The 18,189-nt window shown below is 36.9% G+C and overlaps 1 protein-coding gene across 1 annotated transcript in view; it reads right to left on the bottom strand.

Annotated features, from left to right (window-relative positions):
* Nucleotides 1-209: 209 nt before the first annotated feature.
* The window catches only part of LOC149180264 (envelope glycoprotein), a 73,239-nt gene continuing 55,259 nt past the window's right edge, over nucleotides 210-18,189 (bottom strand). The window contains exon 3 of the mRNA XM_089415992.1: nucleotides 210-1,224. Coding sequence (XP_089272118.1) covers nucleotides 681-1,224 — 544 coding nt within the window. The 3' untranslated portion in view covers nucleotides 210-680. The remainder of the gene's footprint in view (nucleotides 1,225-18,189) is intronic.

The following is an 18,189-nucleotide window of genomic DNA, read 5'->3' as shown; positions in this document are numbered from 1 at the left end:
GCTTGGAAAATACAAAAAAAAGAACAAATGATAGAGAATTTGTTTTTCATAGTACTAATTCTACCAAAGGGTTGGAGGAGATCTCATATCATATATGCCACACATACCATGCCTGAGTGCTCGCTATATGTTATCCCCCAGATGAAGGTGACTCAATTATTAGAATATGATTCTTGCTTCTTTAACAGGTGATGCACTGAAACATGATGTAAATCTACAAGGTATATATGTTTAACCTTGGGAAAGAAATGGATATAAGTAGCAAACGATACTCCATTCCCATGAAAACTCTGAAGTATCTCAATAGAAATTGTTGGAAATACAATAAGCAATGTGCTGTATTATTTCAAACCAAAACAAATTTTCTGCAATATGGATTTAAAGATCATAACTCCAATATATGAGGTTGTGATTATACATAAGAATGGCACTATTACATTGCCACAGCAAATCTTTATTTCCCGGTGTTTCGAGTTACGGCACCTTAACCCCACAACACAAACCTATCACCTATAGTTTCCCCGCAGCTGAGCAGTCGTGTGTGGTGGTGCAAAGGCAAGTACATGGGAAGATAGCACTGAACCACTGATTGATAATTTTGTATTCACAGGTATTTGTTGCCTTAATATCGAGCTACACAGATTCCCTGTAAAATAATTTTACACGTGCCACTGTTTTTTTTATTGCTTCATCCAAACAGCAATGTCATCACGAATGACACCTCTTGAAATGTCTTTTATGCGAAATTCTGGCGTTATACGAGCAGATAATGAAACATCCCTATACGGACCAATAGCTATGGTGTTCTGTGGTACAGGCTGCCACCACATACAAAGTGTCGTCAGGGGTAATGACCTTATTCCAACCCTTGAACTCAGTCCTCCATTGTATCTATCCTTTGATAATGAGGCAAAACCACCACTGTCTGTCACAGACACTGGCATAGATATTACACAAAGGTTTCTATCAGCCTGTCTGTCCGTACTTGCTTTTTTGTTATCAATAGAACGGACTCCTGTACAAGGCCTAGACCCAACAGTTTTTGCAGAACTTCTTGCCTCATCCGCTGGAAGCTTGGAAGGAGGACCTCTAATGTTGGCTGATGGTTTAATGCGGTCAAGCCATCGCAAGATCCTATTACCAATGCTCCTACCCATTTCGATGTCCCTGTTTTGTATGTTTCTGTGAACGCTGAGAGCTATATCGAAAATATTTCGAGTGCGCCTGCAAATATTGTTTACATTAGCCAGATGTTCTTAAGCAAGCTCCTAAGAGAATTACTTGCAGAGAAATTCAAGCAGAAGATAATTCAAAAGACAACAGATCATTTGACAGCGTTCCTTCTCTATGGAAACCCTTAAATCTAATCATTCATAAATCATACAATAATCAGGACCATAACTTGGATTGCACCCTGCAGTCTCCAAGTATAAGACATGAAACCTTTCAGCAATTCTTCCATATATTCACTGAAGTAACAAGAAATGCCAAACAAATAGCATATGGATATACAAAATAATAAATATACTACACTTGTTGGAATTAACAAGTACCAAGGTATACTCGGAAACATAGAGGTAATAAAGTTATGGATTCTGCAACAACTAGGCAAAAAATTGATACAAGTCTGGCTCAATCGACAAGAATGAACAGAGATGACGGATATAGGTGCATTTGCTTATACTTGAAAGCTGAAATGTTATTAACAAAATCTAAAACCTAAATACAGTGTTTTGAATCGATTTACAGTAGTCCCACCCGTGTTGTTTCTGAATCACTTCTAAAGCATCTTCCTTCAAGTGCCAATTATCCTATATTTGAGATAAAGATGCTTTAAGCACCAATTATCCTATATTCGAGATATAATAAATGCATGTGCCTGCAAATGACGATTCTTAAAAATCTGTCAAATATCATGCATTGAATGTGTATCATTTATTGACAGAAAACACCAAACAATAAGCTTCAGAGGATGACAAAGAGAACTCAGAGGGTCTGAATAGCCATACTGCAAGCAGTTTTCTCTAAATAAATTTAATCACACTATCATAACACAGCTGATAATGAAATATTTGTCTTAACAATTACCAGCTTTGATAAGAACCACTAATTGTCCGCAGCAAGCACCTGGGTTTATAGAAATTTCAACTATGGTCAAGTCAAATTTCCTTATTCTTAAATTTATATTCATCTAACCTTATCCAATAGTTGTACAAGCATTTCTGGATTTAAACTGTCTTAGTTTTAGAACACTCCCTAAAAAACGATTCAAATGGACACCAATCATCACACGATCAAAAATTAGATTGAATGATAGAGAAGATGCACCAGGGACTCGAGAGATTAAATAGATTCAGAAGAGAAGTAGATAAAAAGAAATGATTAGAATATTATACTATCGACGAGGGGGATATTGTTAATTAATAATTAAATAATTAATATTGAATTACAATAACATTATCAAACAGGGGCATATGGTCATATAATTAACAAGTAATAATGATAATGTCTTGATTTTCTGTGTGATGGGTCGTGGAGAGATGCTAAAAAGCTGAAAGAAATCCTAGACATATATTATTTAGCTACAGGTATGATAGTCAATATACAAAAACCTTCTGTATGTTTTAATGGGCTAGAGAAGACTCAGATCAGACATATTCTTCAGTGATTTCCTTTCAACTGGTCTGATCTCCGAGAAGGATTTAGATACCTAGATTTTTTTGTAAAACCTACTGATTGTGGTATAAATCACTACGTATGATTGCTAGCAAAGGTGGTAAAGAGGATAAATCATTGGTGCAACGAGTTCTATTTAGAGGTGGGAGATTAGTGTTTGTCAAATCAGTGTTCAGAGAAATCCCTATTTATTGGCATACCCTAGCCTATATCCCAAAGGGAATATTAGAAAAAAAGTTAAAACCCAGATAAGCAAACTTCAGAATTTTATGGTCTGGGAAGAGGGAGAAAGGGGGCATTCCCTTCGTGAACTGGCAAGCAATTGCTAAGTCTAAAGAACAGGTTTGGATGGGTCTAAAACACATTGACCATTTTAGGAAAGCTATAGCAACCAAGAGTGTCTGTCGAGACTAATATCCTAGGATGGGCTCTGGAATCAGATATTCAAAAATATATTGAACCTAAGTCAATGAAAGAATGGATTAGAAGCCCAACCAAAGCCATCAACAGTAGCATGGAAAGCAATGGTACTAGCCTTCCCATTTATTGGGAACTAGTTAGCCTAGAGGGTTGGTAATGGGGAAAAGGATAGGATAGGACTAGATGCTTGGGTGAGCAGTGGTGCTGATTACAAACTGGCAGGATGTATAAACTCTCTACATAGATGTAATGTCCCAAATGAAATAAATTTGGAACAACTTGAATTTTTAGCCCAGAAAAACTCGAGATAAAAATTTCATTCACAGAGAGAACATTACCATGTAAAATTTAACAACATAAAACATGCAAATAACGATGATGAGCAGAAGGAAATCTCAGCTTTAATATATTAACCTGAAATATGAGTACATAGCAATATAAAATAGCTGAGAAACTCAAACAACTACTACAAGCTAGATCCAGCCTCAAAATGTGTATGTTATAGCACTGGATCTGGCCTCTCAAAATAAAACTTCAAGAACTCCTGTGAATTCTGAATGAATTCACCAAGGGGAAATGGGTGCTTGCCCAATCTCTCTAAATCACCCTAGGGTTTCCGTCCTGGGGCTACTGCTAGAGTAGAGAACTAGGTTCTCAACCTCTCAAACAAGAAATAATATCAAATCCAAGATGTCCTCCAATGGTCTCCTCCTCCTCGTTTATAGATTTGATGGACTCCTCCAGAACCTTCTGTTTTATTATTGTTTTAATCATGGAGCACTTTCCCTCTTTTATTTCAATTAAAATATTCTTTTTCATGCGAGAAAAGGGTAAATTGGCCACCATGTCTCCTCAGGTCACTGAAACTCACATCTAACCATCCCATCCTGTAGATCTTCCCGTTCTGGTTCCAACAAGCTATTACACTGAGGTGTTCCACCAATTAATCTCCTCGAAATGCCACCTCGATCATAATTAATTAAGTTATGCCCAATAATAATGTTGATTTCTGAAAATTGTCGAAATGCGACGGAATGAAACGCAAACTGTGCGGATGATGGAATATGTCAAGCGAATGCCATCAAATTACATAAAAACTCCTCAAAACTCCATCGGAACCCCTGATGACATAAACCTGCTCCATTGACCTGGGCATCTCCTGCCCTAGAAATGCACCCTGGCTGCACTATGAAGAAGAATAAAAATGGGGACATGACAATAGAGAACAACATGGCTCAAGCAACTTCTAGAGAATCATAGTGGAAGAGGGCTAAGCAGATATGCTTAAGAGGCCAAGCCAAGAATCAGTGGGGAGTATATATCAACAAAATAAGTTGAGCATTAAAGACTCGAAAGATGAACCTAGTGTTGGGGGCCTAAGTCACATGGTTCAAGTTCAAGTAACAACAATGAAATTGGATTCAAATTCAAATTTACCAATGAGATTTGGATAAGATTTGCCATGGTTCGCCCATGGGGCTTTGGATTGATGGTGAATGGGTGTATTGGTAAGGCACTCCATGCGAAAAGGTCACCAGTTCAAATCCCCCGTGGGTGTTCACCTCACCCAAAAAAATGGTTCGCCCATATACATAATTCAAAATTTTCAAAATATTTAATAATATATATAATAATAATGCCCACTAGGTGTAGAATAGACGGTGATAGCGTGTATTACTAAGTCACTTTGTGATGTGAAGGTCACCAGTTCAAAACTTAATGGAAAAAATCCAATCGTGTTAAAAGGTTGGTGTGACCCAGGCCAAGTGCGATCCCTGGGTGATTTTGACGGCTTAGATGCCCTCGGGTCACGGTTTCTCAAACCAAAGGTCAAGCTTGTAGCTATCAACTCAAACAACTTGAAAAACTAAAAAAAACATCTAATAATAATAATAATAATATTCTAATTTTAAGGTCACGGCCAAGCCAGACACCAAATTGGTGTATGAGACCCCTTTGTTTGTGGGACAAGGGACTCACCTTTGCACAACAATTTGACTGCTAAAGTCCACTGAAGTGTACATAATCTACCCCATTTGGATTTGAACCTGTGACCTTTTTAGGAGGAAACACATGCATGAACATATAATAAAATTTAACTTATATTAGTTTATAATATACATAGATATGAGATTAATGAAATTTATATATAAGCTTACAGCAAATGTTTTTAACATATATATATTGTTTAATATGTATAAATTTAAAATATGTTAAATTTATTAGTTATATTATAATATAAGTTATAGAACCCACGAATAACTCTTCTTCCTATAATTCACAGCAACCCTTGAGTAACTCATGACCCTACTAGCACATGCATCAGATGGCTTCGTTGGTTCTTGTTGATGCGGAGGTCCCTCTAACAAAGCACAAAATATCTATGGGTCATGCAGGTTTCACACAATATATCTCCTAATCTAATAACTTGTCCTTCCATCAAATTTCCGAACTCATGCAATCACCCTCCATTGATACTTGCAATAGATGGCGACCTGCTCTATTGACACCTTGGAAAATCTTAACCGAGGCTTTCAGATTTGCCTAAATTTGAACTTCAGATTCAAATCTGACGAACCCTATGAGTTTGCTGGGGTCTACACTCCAAAAACTAGCCTATAAAGCAATGTTCACTCCAGAATCCAGATAGACCCAACACTTTCAATGGTGCTGGAAAGCAATTTGAAAAATCAGATCCCCTTTAAAGACTAAAATCTTCATGTGGTTGGCAATCAAGATCAAAGTTGTCACATAGGAAGTACTGCAGAAAAGGCATAGATCAGGGCCAAGCAAATGCATTCTATGTATATGCCAGAAAGAAAATATCAATATTGCAGTTATCGCAATAATATCACCATAACCGACCTCTGCAATAATATTAGCAGCATTTATCACAATAATTTGCCCTTTTGAAATTATTGCGAATTTAGGTAAATATTGTGATAATTTGGAAATTATCATTGTCTCTGTCATTTTCAACTTATAACCAAATCTAACCCTCATCTTTTAAAAGTGAATTAGGGGATTGAACTCCAAGGATACTGTAACTGTTTTCCATTAAGAAAACAAGTGGAAATCTATTGCTTTCATTTCCCGTGAGATACATACTATAGTAGTTAATGGTAAAATTAAATTATTAAAGTAAAAGTGCCTTAAATTTTTAAAATTATCATTAATTGTTTCAGGATGTTAAAGAGTGGTTCTAGCATCATTGGATTTCATATGGAGAAAGTAGAATTTTAGATCTCATTCAACATTCAGCAGACTTTATAGTTTCCAGGATTTTAGGATTGGCATGATTGCAATGTTTCTACGGGATTCTGTGATGTATGAGGATATGGAACTGACATTTAATCAAGAGCATCAAGCTCTTTATGTACCTCGATGTAGGTGGCATTGATTGTTGAACTTCATCATGACCCTAGTAAAAATGTACACCTCACTCAAGCAAAATCAGGGATTAGGCATCTTAGGCTTTTTCTATCTTATTTTAATTCTTAGAGGGTGAACTTGATGAAGAGGATCCTAATGTAGGCGATGATTTTGATGCTATGTAGCTATTTGTTAGACATGATTTTCTTTTGGACTCTAAAGGCCAATTAGAGACACTTTTTTTATGTATTTTTTATTCAAAGATGAATTGCACTAGGTGCTATTTTGGTTATATGCACTCTTATTGCTATATACATGAAAAATATGCATATTTGTGTATAATAGTTTGGATTCACATGGATGCAAATGAATTATATGTTATTTTCAAGATTTGAATATTTTGTGTTTTATGCTTGAGGATGCTGTGACCACTTTCCATCAAGCTAAAAAAGGGATATCCATTGTTTTCATTGCCATGATTGATCTCATGAGATACATTTATTTTTGTTTTGATGTGCTTTTGTATCATTCTGTTAGACCTTATGACTTGGGAAAAATATCATATTTCAGTATTGATATCTAATGTACCACTTAACATCTTATACATTTTATTTTATATTCGTTTGATGTTGATGTTGTTTAGAAAATAAGAAGTAAAAAAATGAGAAAAAAATTGTATTTTTTAAGTTTCCCAATAATTTCCAATATTTTTCTCAATTTTAGCCCACAGGGGCAGCTCAATTGGCAATCGTCATGTTATGAAGTATTGTGTAAACCATGAAATTCAAGGTTCAAATCCCCCATGAGTTAAGCCAACAACAACAAAAAATTATTTTCCCCAATACTGTAGATAATTTATATTTTGGACCCCCGACAATAAATTGCCAATAATGATAAATGTAACATTGGAAAATATAGCCCCAGGGGTCAGCTCAATTGGTCGAGTTCTTATTGCTAAAGCACCTCACGTAAGAGAGGTCACAGGATCAATTCTCCTCAACGCCCTTGGGGTTGGGCTCTGCCAATAAGTCGGCGGGATGTGATCCCTGCGGGTGGATCTACCTGGATATTTCCTTGAAGAAAAAAAAAACAAACAAACAAACATTGGAAAAAATAGGTCACTTGTTAATTTGTTGTCCCTACACTAAGAAAGTATGGGATGAAATGGACTCTCTGACAGCGATGAAGGACAATTGGCAAAGAGAGACAGTGGTAGAATGTCTCAAATAGTGGCAGCAGAAACTTGAACTTAAGGAATTTAAAGTTTTCCTCTAAGTGTTCCATGAGGTATCTGGCTAGCCACGAGGTTATCCTTCCAATGTGTTTTTCAAGCAAAACCAATTTTTTCAAGTTTCAAATATGGACCAATAGCCCTTACTCAGAGACAGCCAATACATGCCCCGTTTGATAAATCTAAAGCATGGGGGTAATTTGCTAGAGCTAGTCAAGGTAACCCAAAAAAAGTGGAGCTGGAGGTGTAATCTTTCTAAATGACTCTCAGAGTATTAGATTTAAAGAGGAATTAGGGAAGGGATCAAATAACTTTGCAGCGCTTCTCGCTCTAAAATTTCTCTTGAAACTGGTGGTGCAAAAGGACATCTCAAAAATTCAGGTGTTTGGTGACTTTATTGTAATAAACTGAATGAATGACAAAAGAAGAATGAAAAACCTAGAAAAATCATTTTTACCTACATTTAACTCAGCCTGCCTTATCCATGTTTAAAGAGAATTTAACAGTGAAGCAGACTCTTCATCCATCTTAACTCTAGTTCTGCCAAGCGCCGCGAGGGATCAAATCTCTTTTCACTCTAAAAGAAGTTTATATATCAAGAGATTTGATCCCTCTTGGCACTTGGTAGATCTGGAGTTAAGATGAATCTAGGCTGGTTTAATTCGCCCCTTTAAATAGGCAACATTCCACATGAATACCATGGGTCAATACCATAGGTTCTCAATACCATGGCCCATTTTTATTTCTATCATGATTTTATTTTTATAGGATTTTTTTTTTTATTTTTTTTTACCCAGTTAAAATGTTCAAGTCACATTACATTAATATTTTTTATTTTATTTTATTTTATTTTATTTTATTTTATTTTTATGTAATTTGATTTAGTCAAAATGTTAAGCATTACATTACAACATCTCTACCACACTGGGCTGGAGAGCGCCAAGAGGCGCAAAAAAGTAGGATTACAGATCGCTGCTGGAACACGACTATGGAGAAAAATTAAGGATGGTCTTCTCCTAGAGGAACACCCTTTCTCCATTCTTGACTAAAGATTCCTCTAACTGGTAAACTTCTGATGACGAACAGATTGATTCTAGTGATGGTTTCTAAGACAGCATACACAAGCCACATTTTATCTCATGAACCAACGCAGGAATGTATATATTCTAACTGATAGTTTTTTCAACAGCTACCTGACTATAGATATCCTTTAGAGAACTTTTATAAAAGCACTATGTAGAGGACAACATATGACAGTTCTTCAAACTTTGGCTTGATCTCTCTTTTTACTTTTGGGAAGAGAAAAATCTGCAATTTTATTTCACAATGTTCGAAGCATGTACAGAGCATTTTTCTTTCAACTCGAATGAAATATATGATTTTTTTTCATTTTTCTTCTTTTCTTTTGGCGGGATGGGTGGGGTGTAGACCACACGAGAACAAATAATAGCCATATATAATTATAATTAGCCATAGAGTTATCTTGTTTCACAAGACATAACTTTACATATTATTGGAGCAAGTACAACAAAGGGAGGTTTTGCAGTATGGCAGTAGGGTCCTTAATCAGGTTAGATTTTTACGTGGATCTGGTTAGATTTAATGTGGACTGCCATTGTGGGTTTATAACTTTATACTAGAGCGATAAGAAGACCGGGATAATGATGCTCACAAACAACTTGAGGAACATCAGGATGTCAAAGTCAGATTCCGTGGTGACCCTTCACCAAATTTACCCAAGTGAGGGACAAGCTGGCAGGAGTGGGCAAGACTACCCCAGACTCTAAGCTGGTGTGCTTAGCCTTGCTAGGCTTCACCAAACTCTGGGAGACTTTTGTCAACAAGGTTGTGGCTAGGGAGAAGCTCCCAGATTGGGAGAGATTGTGCAGTGATTTCGTCCAAGAGGAGATCTGGAGAAGGTCTCATGCCAAGACCGAAGATGGAGAAATTTTTTCCCTAGTTGGTAAAAAGGGGAAATGGAAGGCCAAGAAGGGTGGTGACTGGTGAGTCAATCTCCAAGGGAAATAAGAAGAAGAAGGACCTCAGCAAAATCAAATGTTTCTGATGCCATCAGTTAGGGTATTATGTTACTAAATGCCCTAACCGGAAGAAGGGTTCCAAGGACCTTGTCACAACCTCTGCATAGATTGACGAGTTCTCAATCAAGTTTCAAAGGGAGTTTTCCCTCATTGCTTGTATGGCGAGTTGTGTCGATACCAATGTTTGGTACATTGATAGTGGAGAATCCTGTCACATGACGGGAAACAATGAGTCCTCTTGAAAACTAACAAAGAAAGACATAAAGTTTCACATTGAACTAGGAGATGATGGGAGGTATCGAGCCAAAGGGCTTGGTAAAGTCAGATTCGAGAGGCAGTAGGGAAAACCCTTATATCCCAAAGATGGTCTTTACGTTCCATGCCTCCAGAAAAACCTCATTTCAGTTTCATCACTTGAAGATAAGGGGTATGACATAACCTTTAGAGAAACAAAATTCTTCATCTAGTCCCAGAATTCAAAAGTCACCAAGCAAATCGGGGTTAGACAGAAGAAAGTTTCACATTGAGACAGTCATGACGCTTATGAGCAGAGGTGGCAGTGACTCAAGGCAAGAGTTGGGTGAGTTATGGCATAAACGTATGGGGCATCTGCACCATGGGGCACTAAAGGTGCTCAAGGAGATAGCGGCCAGGTTACCTGAATGCGGCATAGATTATCATGATGTGTGCCAGGGGTGCACATTTGGCAAGTATGCCAAAACCTCATTTCCAACCAACAGCAATAGGGCCAAGGGTATCATGGACCTTATGCATTTAGATGTGTGTGGGCCCATGTCTTTTGCATCCCTAAGTGGGTACAAGTATTATATCACCTTCATTGACAATTTTTCAAGAAAGGCCTAGATATTCTTCATGAAGAACAAGGACGAGGTCTTCTCAAAATTCTTGGAGTTTAGAGCCTTGGTGGAGAACCAGACCGGAAAGAAAATCAAGGCGCTGAGATCAGATAATGGAGGGGAGTATACCTCCAATGCCTTCAAAGACTTTTGTGCAAAGGAGGGCATCAGGAGGGAGCTTACTACACCTTATAACCCTCAACAGAACGAGGTGGCAGAGTGCAAAAACAGAGCCATAGTAAAACCATAGTTGGAGTGGCCAAAGCCATGTTGCATGATCAAGAGATACCCATGTTTCTATGGGCATAAGCATGAAACACTACAGTTTACCTGCAGAACAGAGCCCACATCGGGTGTTGGGGCGAGTCACACCAAAGGAGGCCTTCACAAGCAAAAGACTAGATGTATCTCATTTGAGGATATTTGGCAGACTGGTGTATTGTTTACTGAGAAGAGGTCAAAATTGGAGCCCACTGTAAAGAAGGGCATCTTCGTGGGCTACAATGAGACTTCTAAGGCATACAAAATATATGGGCTAGCACTCAAGAAGATGGTCATTCACAGAGACGTGAAGTTTAAGGAGGAAAGTGTTCAAGAATGTAACTAGTGTCGGTTTTCATAATTGTACTTGAATATATTTATCAAAAGAAAGAAAAAGAAATTTTATTATTAAATAAATTGACTTATTAAAGCATGGGTTTCATGCTTGGGTCAACGGTTTTTAGGTCAAAGCCCCCATTAAAGGATTCTAGGGTTTATGTCCAGTGTCCTTGTCCATGTCATAATGTAATGAACCCCTATTAGGAATTATTTGTCAAGAAAGAAAATTATTTTAATGTAAAATAGGTCAATTAGGCATCCTCCACCAAGTCAACTTCAAGGAAGGACAAGTCGGCCGCAATAGGGGAATTCGACCTCACCAACTCACTATATATTGGAGCAACTCGACTCATTTGGAAGATTATCTCACACAAGTTCGAATTGTAGTAGCTAGAAGCAGTAAAAGTGCGAAATTCAAGAAAGAAGAAGGAAAGGGCTAGCGAAGGAGGAGGAGGTCGTTATTTTGCTAAGGAAGTCGAAATTCTCCCTCTCATGTCTCACACGTGCGAAGGAACTAAAGCTGTTGGAGGGTCGAAATTGCATTCTAGAAGTTGGGCCGAAATTCTAATGCAGTATGGTCGAAAATTTGTCCTTGGTGCACTATTGATGCAATATTGAAGCAAGGTTGATGTAGTATCATTGCAGTTGATCTTTGAAGGTTGGAAGAACAGTTTAAGGGTTGCCTTGGTGGAGGAGGAAGGTCTGTTGGTCTAGGGTCTTGGTCTATCTAATTTGAATAACTGAAGAAAGAGTTCTTAACTGGGTTTTCCCCTATATAGGAGTTTTTCACTTGTTGTGCGCCTACATCTGGTGTCCTTGATCTTCGTGTTTTGGTTTTGGTAATGGCTTGATGAACTAAGATAAAAAGAAGAACATAAGAAAGATAATAATAACTTAAGGAAATCACAAGTAATTATCAACAAGAGAAAATCTTTCTACCTTTCTGATTTTCCAACACGGTATCAGAGCTAAGGTGAAGAAGAAGGAAAAAGGCAGTTTGAAGTTCTATTGAAGAAAACGACATTGAAAGAGGGTCATTATGGAAAAATGACTATATAAAAGGAGAAATCTATTGTCTACAGAAACTATGTCAAACTCAATGAGAAAACAAACTAGAAGGAGCCTCCAACTACAAGGCCGGGAAAAAGTGGATAGACCTTATCCTCGAAAAGAACAAAGTTTTGGATCTGGTTCTAGCAAAAGTCAGGAAGCCTACAAATGAAGCAGAGAAAGCAAAGTTCAAAGAAACAGAAATATTAGCTATGAACCTAATAGTGAATGGAGTAAAATACAACCTCATTCCATACATATCCAACATATAGTCCGCTCAAGAAATGTATGAGGCTCTATCTAAATTATTCACTATCAAGAATATTGATCAAATAGCAGGTCTCATGAATGAATTAAGAACCATCAAGATGACAAAAGACAATATTGTGGCATCCTTCTATATAAGGATATCTAGAATCAAAGATGAACTTCAAGCAATAGATGAAATTGTACTAGAAAAGGAACTCGTAATTACTGCTCTTCTAGGTCTACTAAAATTTTGGAGTGCTTTTGCATCAGGACTTAACAACTGGAAAGATACAACTACATTTGAGTAAATGTGGAATGCATGCAGTCAAGAAGAAGCTTGAGTATCGTTAGTAAACAACAAGGAGGATGAAGAAGAAAATACCTCTAATGCCTATTCCACTCATCACAAGAAGAAGGGAACCTTCAAGAAGTTCAAAGGACCAAAGAAGAAAGTTGACCTATCCAAGATTGAATGTTACAATTGTCACAAGATGGATCACTACAAAAGCCATTGTCCAAAGAATCCAAGTAATAAGAAGAGAGAAAGGGAACATGCGAATGTTGTTGATGAAGGACCACCAAAGAAGAACAAGATGGAAGAATCTGAAGTCAAAGACTTATTTGCTAGGGACTCTTAGGGGCAATATCCCTGACATATCCTTCTATTCTAAGTTTTGAATTGTTTTCCTTTATGTTTTCATCTCTAGAATTTGTTGGTCTAACAAGTCTTGTTAGAATGCCTTATATTTTGATAAAGTTGTAGGTATTCCTCAAGATTGGATTAAGAGGGAGCCCTCACCATTTTACCAAAGATAAGTATCTTACTCCTTCTCTTATCTTTTATTTTTGGTTTCCCTCTCTTATCAAGATGTGTTTGTATTGTATGCTAATAACCTTTTCTTTATATTTTCCTTGGTTAGGAAAGCCTATAGAATACACAAAAGTTATGGAGGAGACTTCAGAGGATAAACTTGAAGCATGAAAGAAGTTATGTTGCAAAGGAAGCCCTTCAAGAATTGATGTCATACAAGGTTTGTTAAGGAACAACTCGAGGTATGTCTTAACTATAAGCTTTGTTATAAAGTTCTCTTCATGCAAAAGATACGGTCATTCTTCCTTTTAAATTTGCTTTACATTACTGACATCTTGAGACTGTTCAATGTTTGGAGAAACCACAGTAGCCATTTATGAGTCGACGCTTTGGGTCTAAAACAATACCAAAACATCAAAAGAATAGGATTTCTAGATTTCATCAACAACCCTAAGTAGACTAGGGTTTCATAATCAATATTGACACACCCTTAGGTTAGCGTTTTACAGTGAACACTTTTAGGGTTCCACAAGAGTAATAATACAATGAGGGTAGATTCAATCTAATGATTAATCACCATAACAAGAATCTTTATGATTCAAAACCCTAGCCCTTTAGGGTTTGTTGTTAATGTCTATGCTATGTATTGAAACCCTAGATCTTTAGGGTTTGGTGAATTAGGGTTTGTGAACAAAGCCCTTGTAAGTAAGATTTTAGGAATGAACCCTAGGTGTACTTCAGTCTAATTGAAACCCTAGTCTAAATGAAATTGTTGTATACCTAATTTTGATGTATTGATGTTTGTGTCTTGGGTTTACCTAGTAGATATTGTTGTGATATGCTAGTACAAATATGAAATCCTAGATATGTATACATGAGTATGCAAACCTAATTATAGATGCTCATAGTTTGTAAAATCTAGGATTTGTAACAAAACTTTAGCATAAGATTGATATTCTAGGATATAATGATATTGTTTCAAATATGATTTAGTTTTGTTGATAAAATCTAGGGTTTGCAACAAACCCTAGTAGAGTCTAACATATAAATTCTGAAAATTGTTGATCCCTTAGATGCATTGTAGAACTGATATCTAAGGCTTTATGTCTCGAAGATGGATTCTAGGGTTTGCAATATATCATAAAAGAGTCTGTCATATATCTCTAAAAGTAATATTGAGGCCCTAGATATAATCAGACTAATATCTTGATTGAGTTGCTAGAAGTCTTGATGATAAAGTCTAGGGTTTATGACAAAACCCTAGCAAGAAGTTGATGTCTAGCATATGTGTCTCATAACTAGGTTCAAGTATTTGATATCAAAAGTTTGAATGTTTTGATGCTTCCATTGTATTGACATAAATAACTTCGTGCTTCTATATATTCGTATTTGGTTGTACTTGCTATTAAAGTTTTGCAGGTGCATAATCTTCAAGATGTTGAAGATGTTCATATAAAACATGATGAAGTTATATGAATAACATGACCTTGATGTTGTAAAAAGGAATGAAGCCATGAAATGTTCTCCAATGTTATAGAAGAAGGAAGTGGTTAATCTCCCCAAGTTAAGAGGGAGCATGGTTAGAAGAAAAGAATACATCTCCCCAGCGGAGAGGGAGGGCATATTATGATAGTCATGATGAATATCTTATAGAAGAAATCAGAGAATGAAAAGCAATATATTGAGGATGTCTTGTTGTTGCTGAAGAAATGAAAAGCTTCTAAATATTTGAATATAAATAACTAAGTTGCATCAAGATGATTAAGAGCCCCAAAGGTTTGTGTTTACTTGTATATGTATATTTGAAAGTTTATTACTGATTGGGATTGTATTTGAACAGGTAAATCTCTTCGTAAAGAAGGACGAACACTTGGGAAGCATGCTTGGACAAATGGATATATCTAGTTTATTATGGAGAGATGAAGCATCTAATGGAGGATGCTTGGGAGGACATCGGGTCAGCCTATGTGTTGATGTCTAGATTTCGAAGAGGGAGGGTGGTGTTGGTTTTAGAGCTCTAACCTTGGATACGCACCTAGATACTTGGGTTAATGGTTAGCTAGTAAGCCTGATGGTACTTGGATTGGCTGAATGCTTTAGTCCACATCTTAGTCCCACCCGGATAGATTACCCTGGTTAGGAATCTAGTCCGTAGCACTAAGTGTGTTGAACTCTTCGTAGTTCATTTTGAGATTTTCCATGTACCTTTATAGATATAGGTAATTATGAATACCTCCCTAGTTAAGAGGGAGTGTTGAAAAATGTAACTAGTGTCGGTTTTCATAATTGTATTTGAATATATTTATCAAAAGAAAGAAAAAGAAATTTTATTGTTAAATAAAATGACTTGAAAAAGAAATTTTATTGTTAAATAAAATGACTTATTAAAGCATGGGTTTCATGCTTGGGTCAATTGTTTTTAGGTCAAAGCCTCCATTGAAGGCTTCTAGGGTTTATGTCAAGTGTCCTTGTCCATGTCATAATGTAAAGAACCCTTCTTGGGAATTATTTGTCAAGAAAGAAAATTATTTTAATGTAAAATAGGTCAATTAGGCCTCCTACACCAAGTCAGCCTCAAGGAAGGACAAGTCGGCCTCAACAGGGGAATTTGACCTCACCAACTCACTATATATTGGAGCAACTCGACTTATTTGGAAGATCGTCTCACACAAGTTCAAATTGCAGTAGCTGGAAGAAGTGAAAGTGTAAAATTCAAGAAGGAAGAAGGAAAGGGCTAGCAAAGGAGAAGGAGGTCGTTATTTTGCTAAGGAAGTCGAAATTCTCCCTCTATTGTCTCACATGTGCGAAGGAGCTAAAGTTGTTGGAGGGTCGAAATTGTAGTCTTGAAGCTGGGCCAAAATTCTGATGCAATAGGGTCAAAAATTGTCCTTGATGCAGTGTTGAAGCAGGGTTGATGCAATCTCATTGCAATTGATCTTTGAAGGTTGGAAGAATAGTTTAAGGGCCGACTTGGTGGAGGAGGAAGGCATGTTGGTCTAGGGTCTTGGTCTATCTAATTTGAATTACTGAAGGAAGAGTTCTTGACTAGGTTTTCCTCTATATAGAGGGTTTTCCCCATTTATGCGCCTACATCTGGTGTCTTTGATCTTCGTGTTTTGGTTTTGGTAATTGCTTAATGAACTAAGATAAAAAAGAAGAACATAAGAAAGATAATAATAACTTAAGGAAATCACAAGTAATTATCAACAAGAGAAAATCTTTCTGCCTTTCCGATTTGTTGAAATTTGGTACCGGAGGACAGGTGGTTCCCTTAGGCTTTAATCTTTGGCCTAGGGAAAAGTGTTCAAAAGAATTTAATTTTTCTCCTAAAGTAACTTTATAATTTTTATAAAATTAAATCTAATTTAAAAGTGACTTTAAGTGATAAAGTTACTAAGTCTAATTTTAAAGTGACTTTTATAAAGTCAATGAAAAATTAGAATGGAAAAGTGACTTTGGAAATAAATGACTAAGTGGGTTTTTATTAAAGTGGGGTGAACTAAAAAATAGAAAGTGAGATTTAAATGAGCATTTAATCTCAGCCTTAGATCTCAATCTATTTCAGCCATTGGATTTAGGGATCACCCAAAAGTCACTTGGATCACCCAAAAGTCACTTGGGGTTAGATTAAAGGAGGAAAAAGTCATTCATTCTTTCATGAGCAGATTGGGAGAAGGAGAGCAAGAGAGCAAGGGAGATTTCTGAGCAGGGAGGAGAAGGAGACAGCAGCTTGGCACACATTCCAAGGCAACAGTTGAGCAGATTTGTACAGTTGGTTCAGCACGCAATGAAAGGCAGATTTTGGCACGATTTTCGAGGAGTGGTTTGCACAAAAATCGAGGAGCAGTTTGCTGATTTTTCTGCACGCAAAACAAGGGCCGTACAGAGCATTTATTGCAGTCCGTACAGCACATTTAATGTTGGCCGTACAACAGCATTTAATGCTGAAAGTGGGCACAAAAATCGAGGAGGCCGTACAGCATTTATTGCTGTCCTGTTTGTTGTAATTTCCAGTTTGCTGTGAGGCATGGGAAAAGAGACAATTTGCTTGCTGATTTTTTTGCTGAATATTTCTCACTGTGAAAAAGGCAATTTTCAGAAATAAAGAAGAGCTCTCAAACTAGTTTTCCCCAAGAGTTGTAGAGGGTTTTTTCAGTGTCAAGTTGACCAAAAATCTCAGTGTTTAAATGTGTTTTTGGCTGTTTATTGCTGCTGATTTTTATTTCTGCAATTTCCAGCATTCTGTAAAATTTCCAAAATTTGTGTTTTCAGCAAATTTATTTTTTCCAGCTTGTTAAATGTATGGTTATGGGAAAGGGCATTTAACTATATGGGAGAAATAAGGAGAAACTGAAAACCGGGGTGGGAAAACAGAAATTTCTACATGGTATCAGAGCTTGAGTGCTGAAGGGCAGTTTGGGACAGCAAAAGGAAAAATTACAGCTGTTGATTTTTCACTCAGAAAATTCCAGCAAGCTGATTTTTTCATAAACAGCAGTTTTATCTTTACTACAGCAGTGCTATTTTTCAGTTTTAGGACAGCAAGATGTCATTGGGATTGAGGGTGGAGGATACGCTGGATGGGCATATAAATTACAGCGTTTGGAAGGAGATAATGCAGAGTATCTTTGAGGAGGCATAAGTCTAGGATATCATGGTGCATACCACACAGAACCCTGTTGTTGTGCCTACTGATGCTACTCAGTTGGCTGCTTATAATAAAAATAACAATAAGGGTAAGAGGCTGATTCTAGACGGAATCAAAGACCATTGCATTCCTCGAGAGAAAAGAACAATGCCCATGAGATGTGGACAGCATTGTCCAATCTCTACCAGAGTACCAATGAGAACCGGAAGATGGTCCTGAAGAAGAAGCTGAAGAAC

The sequence above is a fragment of the Pinus tabuliformis genome, chromosome 3_2, assembly GCF_031772625.1.
Source record: "Pinus tabuliformis cultivar Carrire ecotype Pingquan chromosome 3_2, CPIR1, whole genome shotgun sequence".
Taxonomy (NCBI): domain Eukaryota; kingdom Viridiplantae; phylum Streptophyta; class Pinopsida; order Pinales; family Pinaceae; genus Pinus; species Pinus tabuliformis.
The sequence above is the reverse complement of the archived record's forward strand: the minus strand, read 5'-3'. Positions and strand labels throughout refer to the sequence as shown.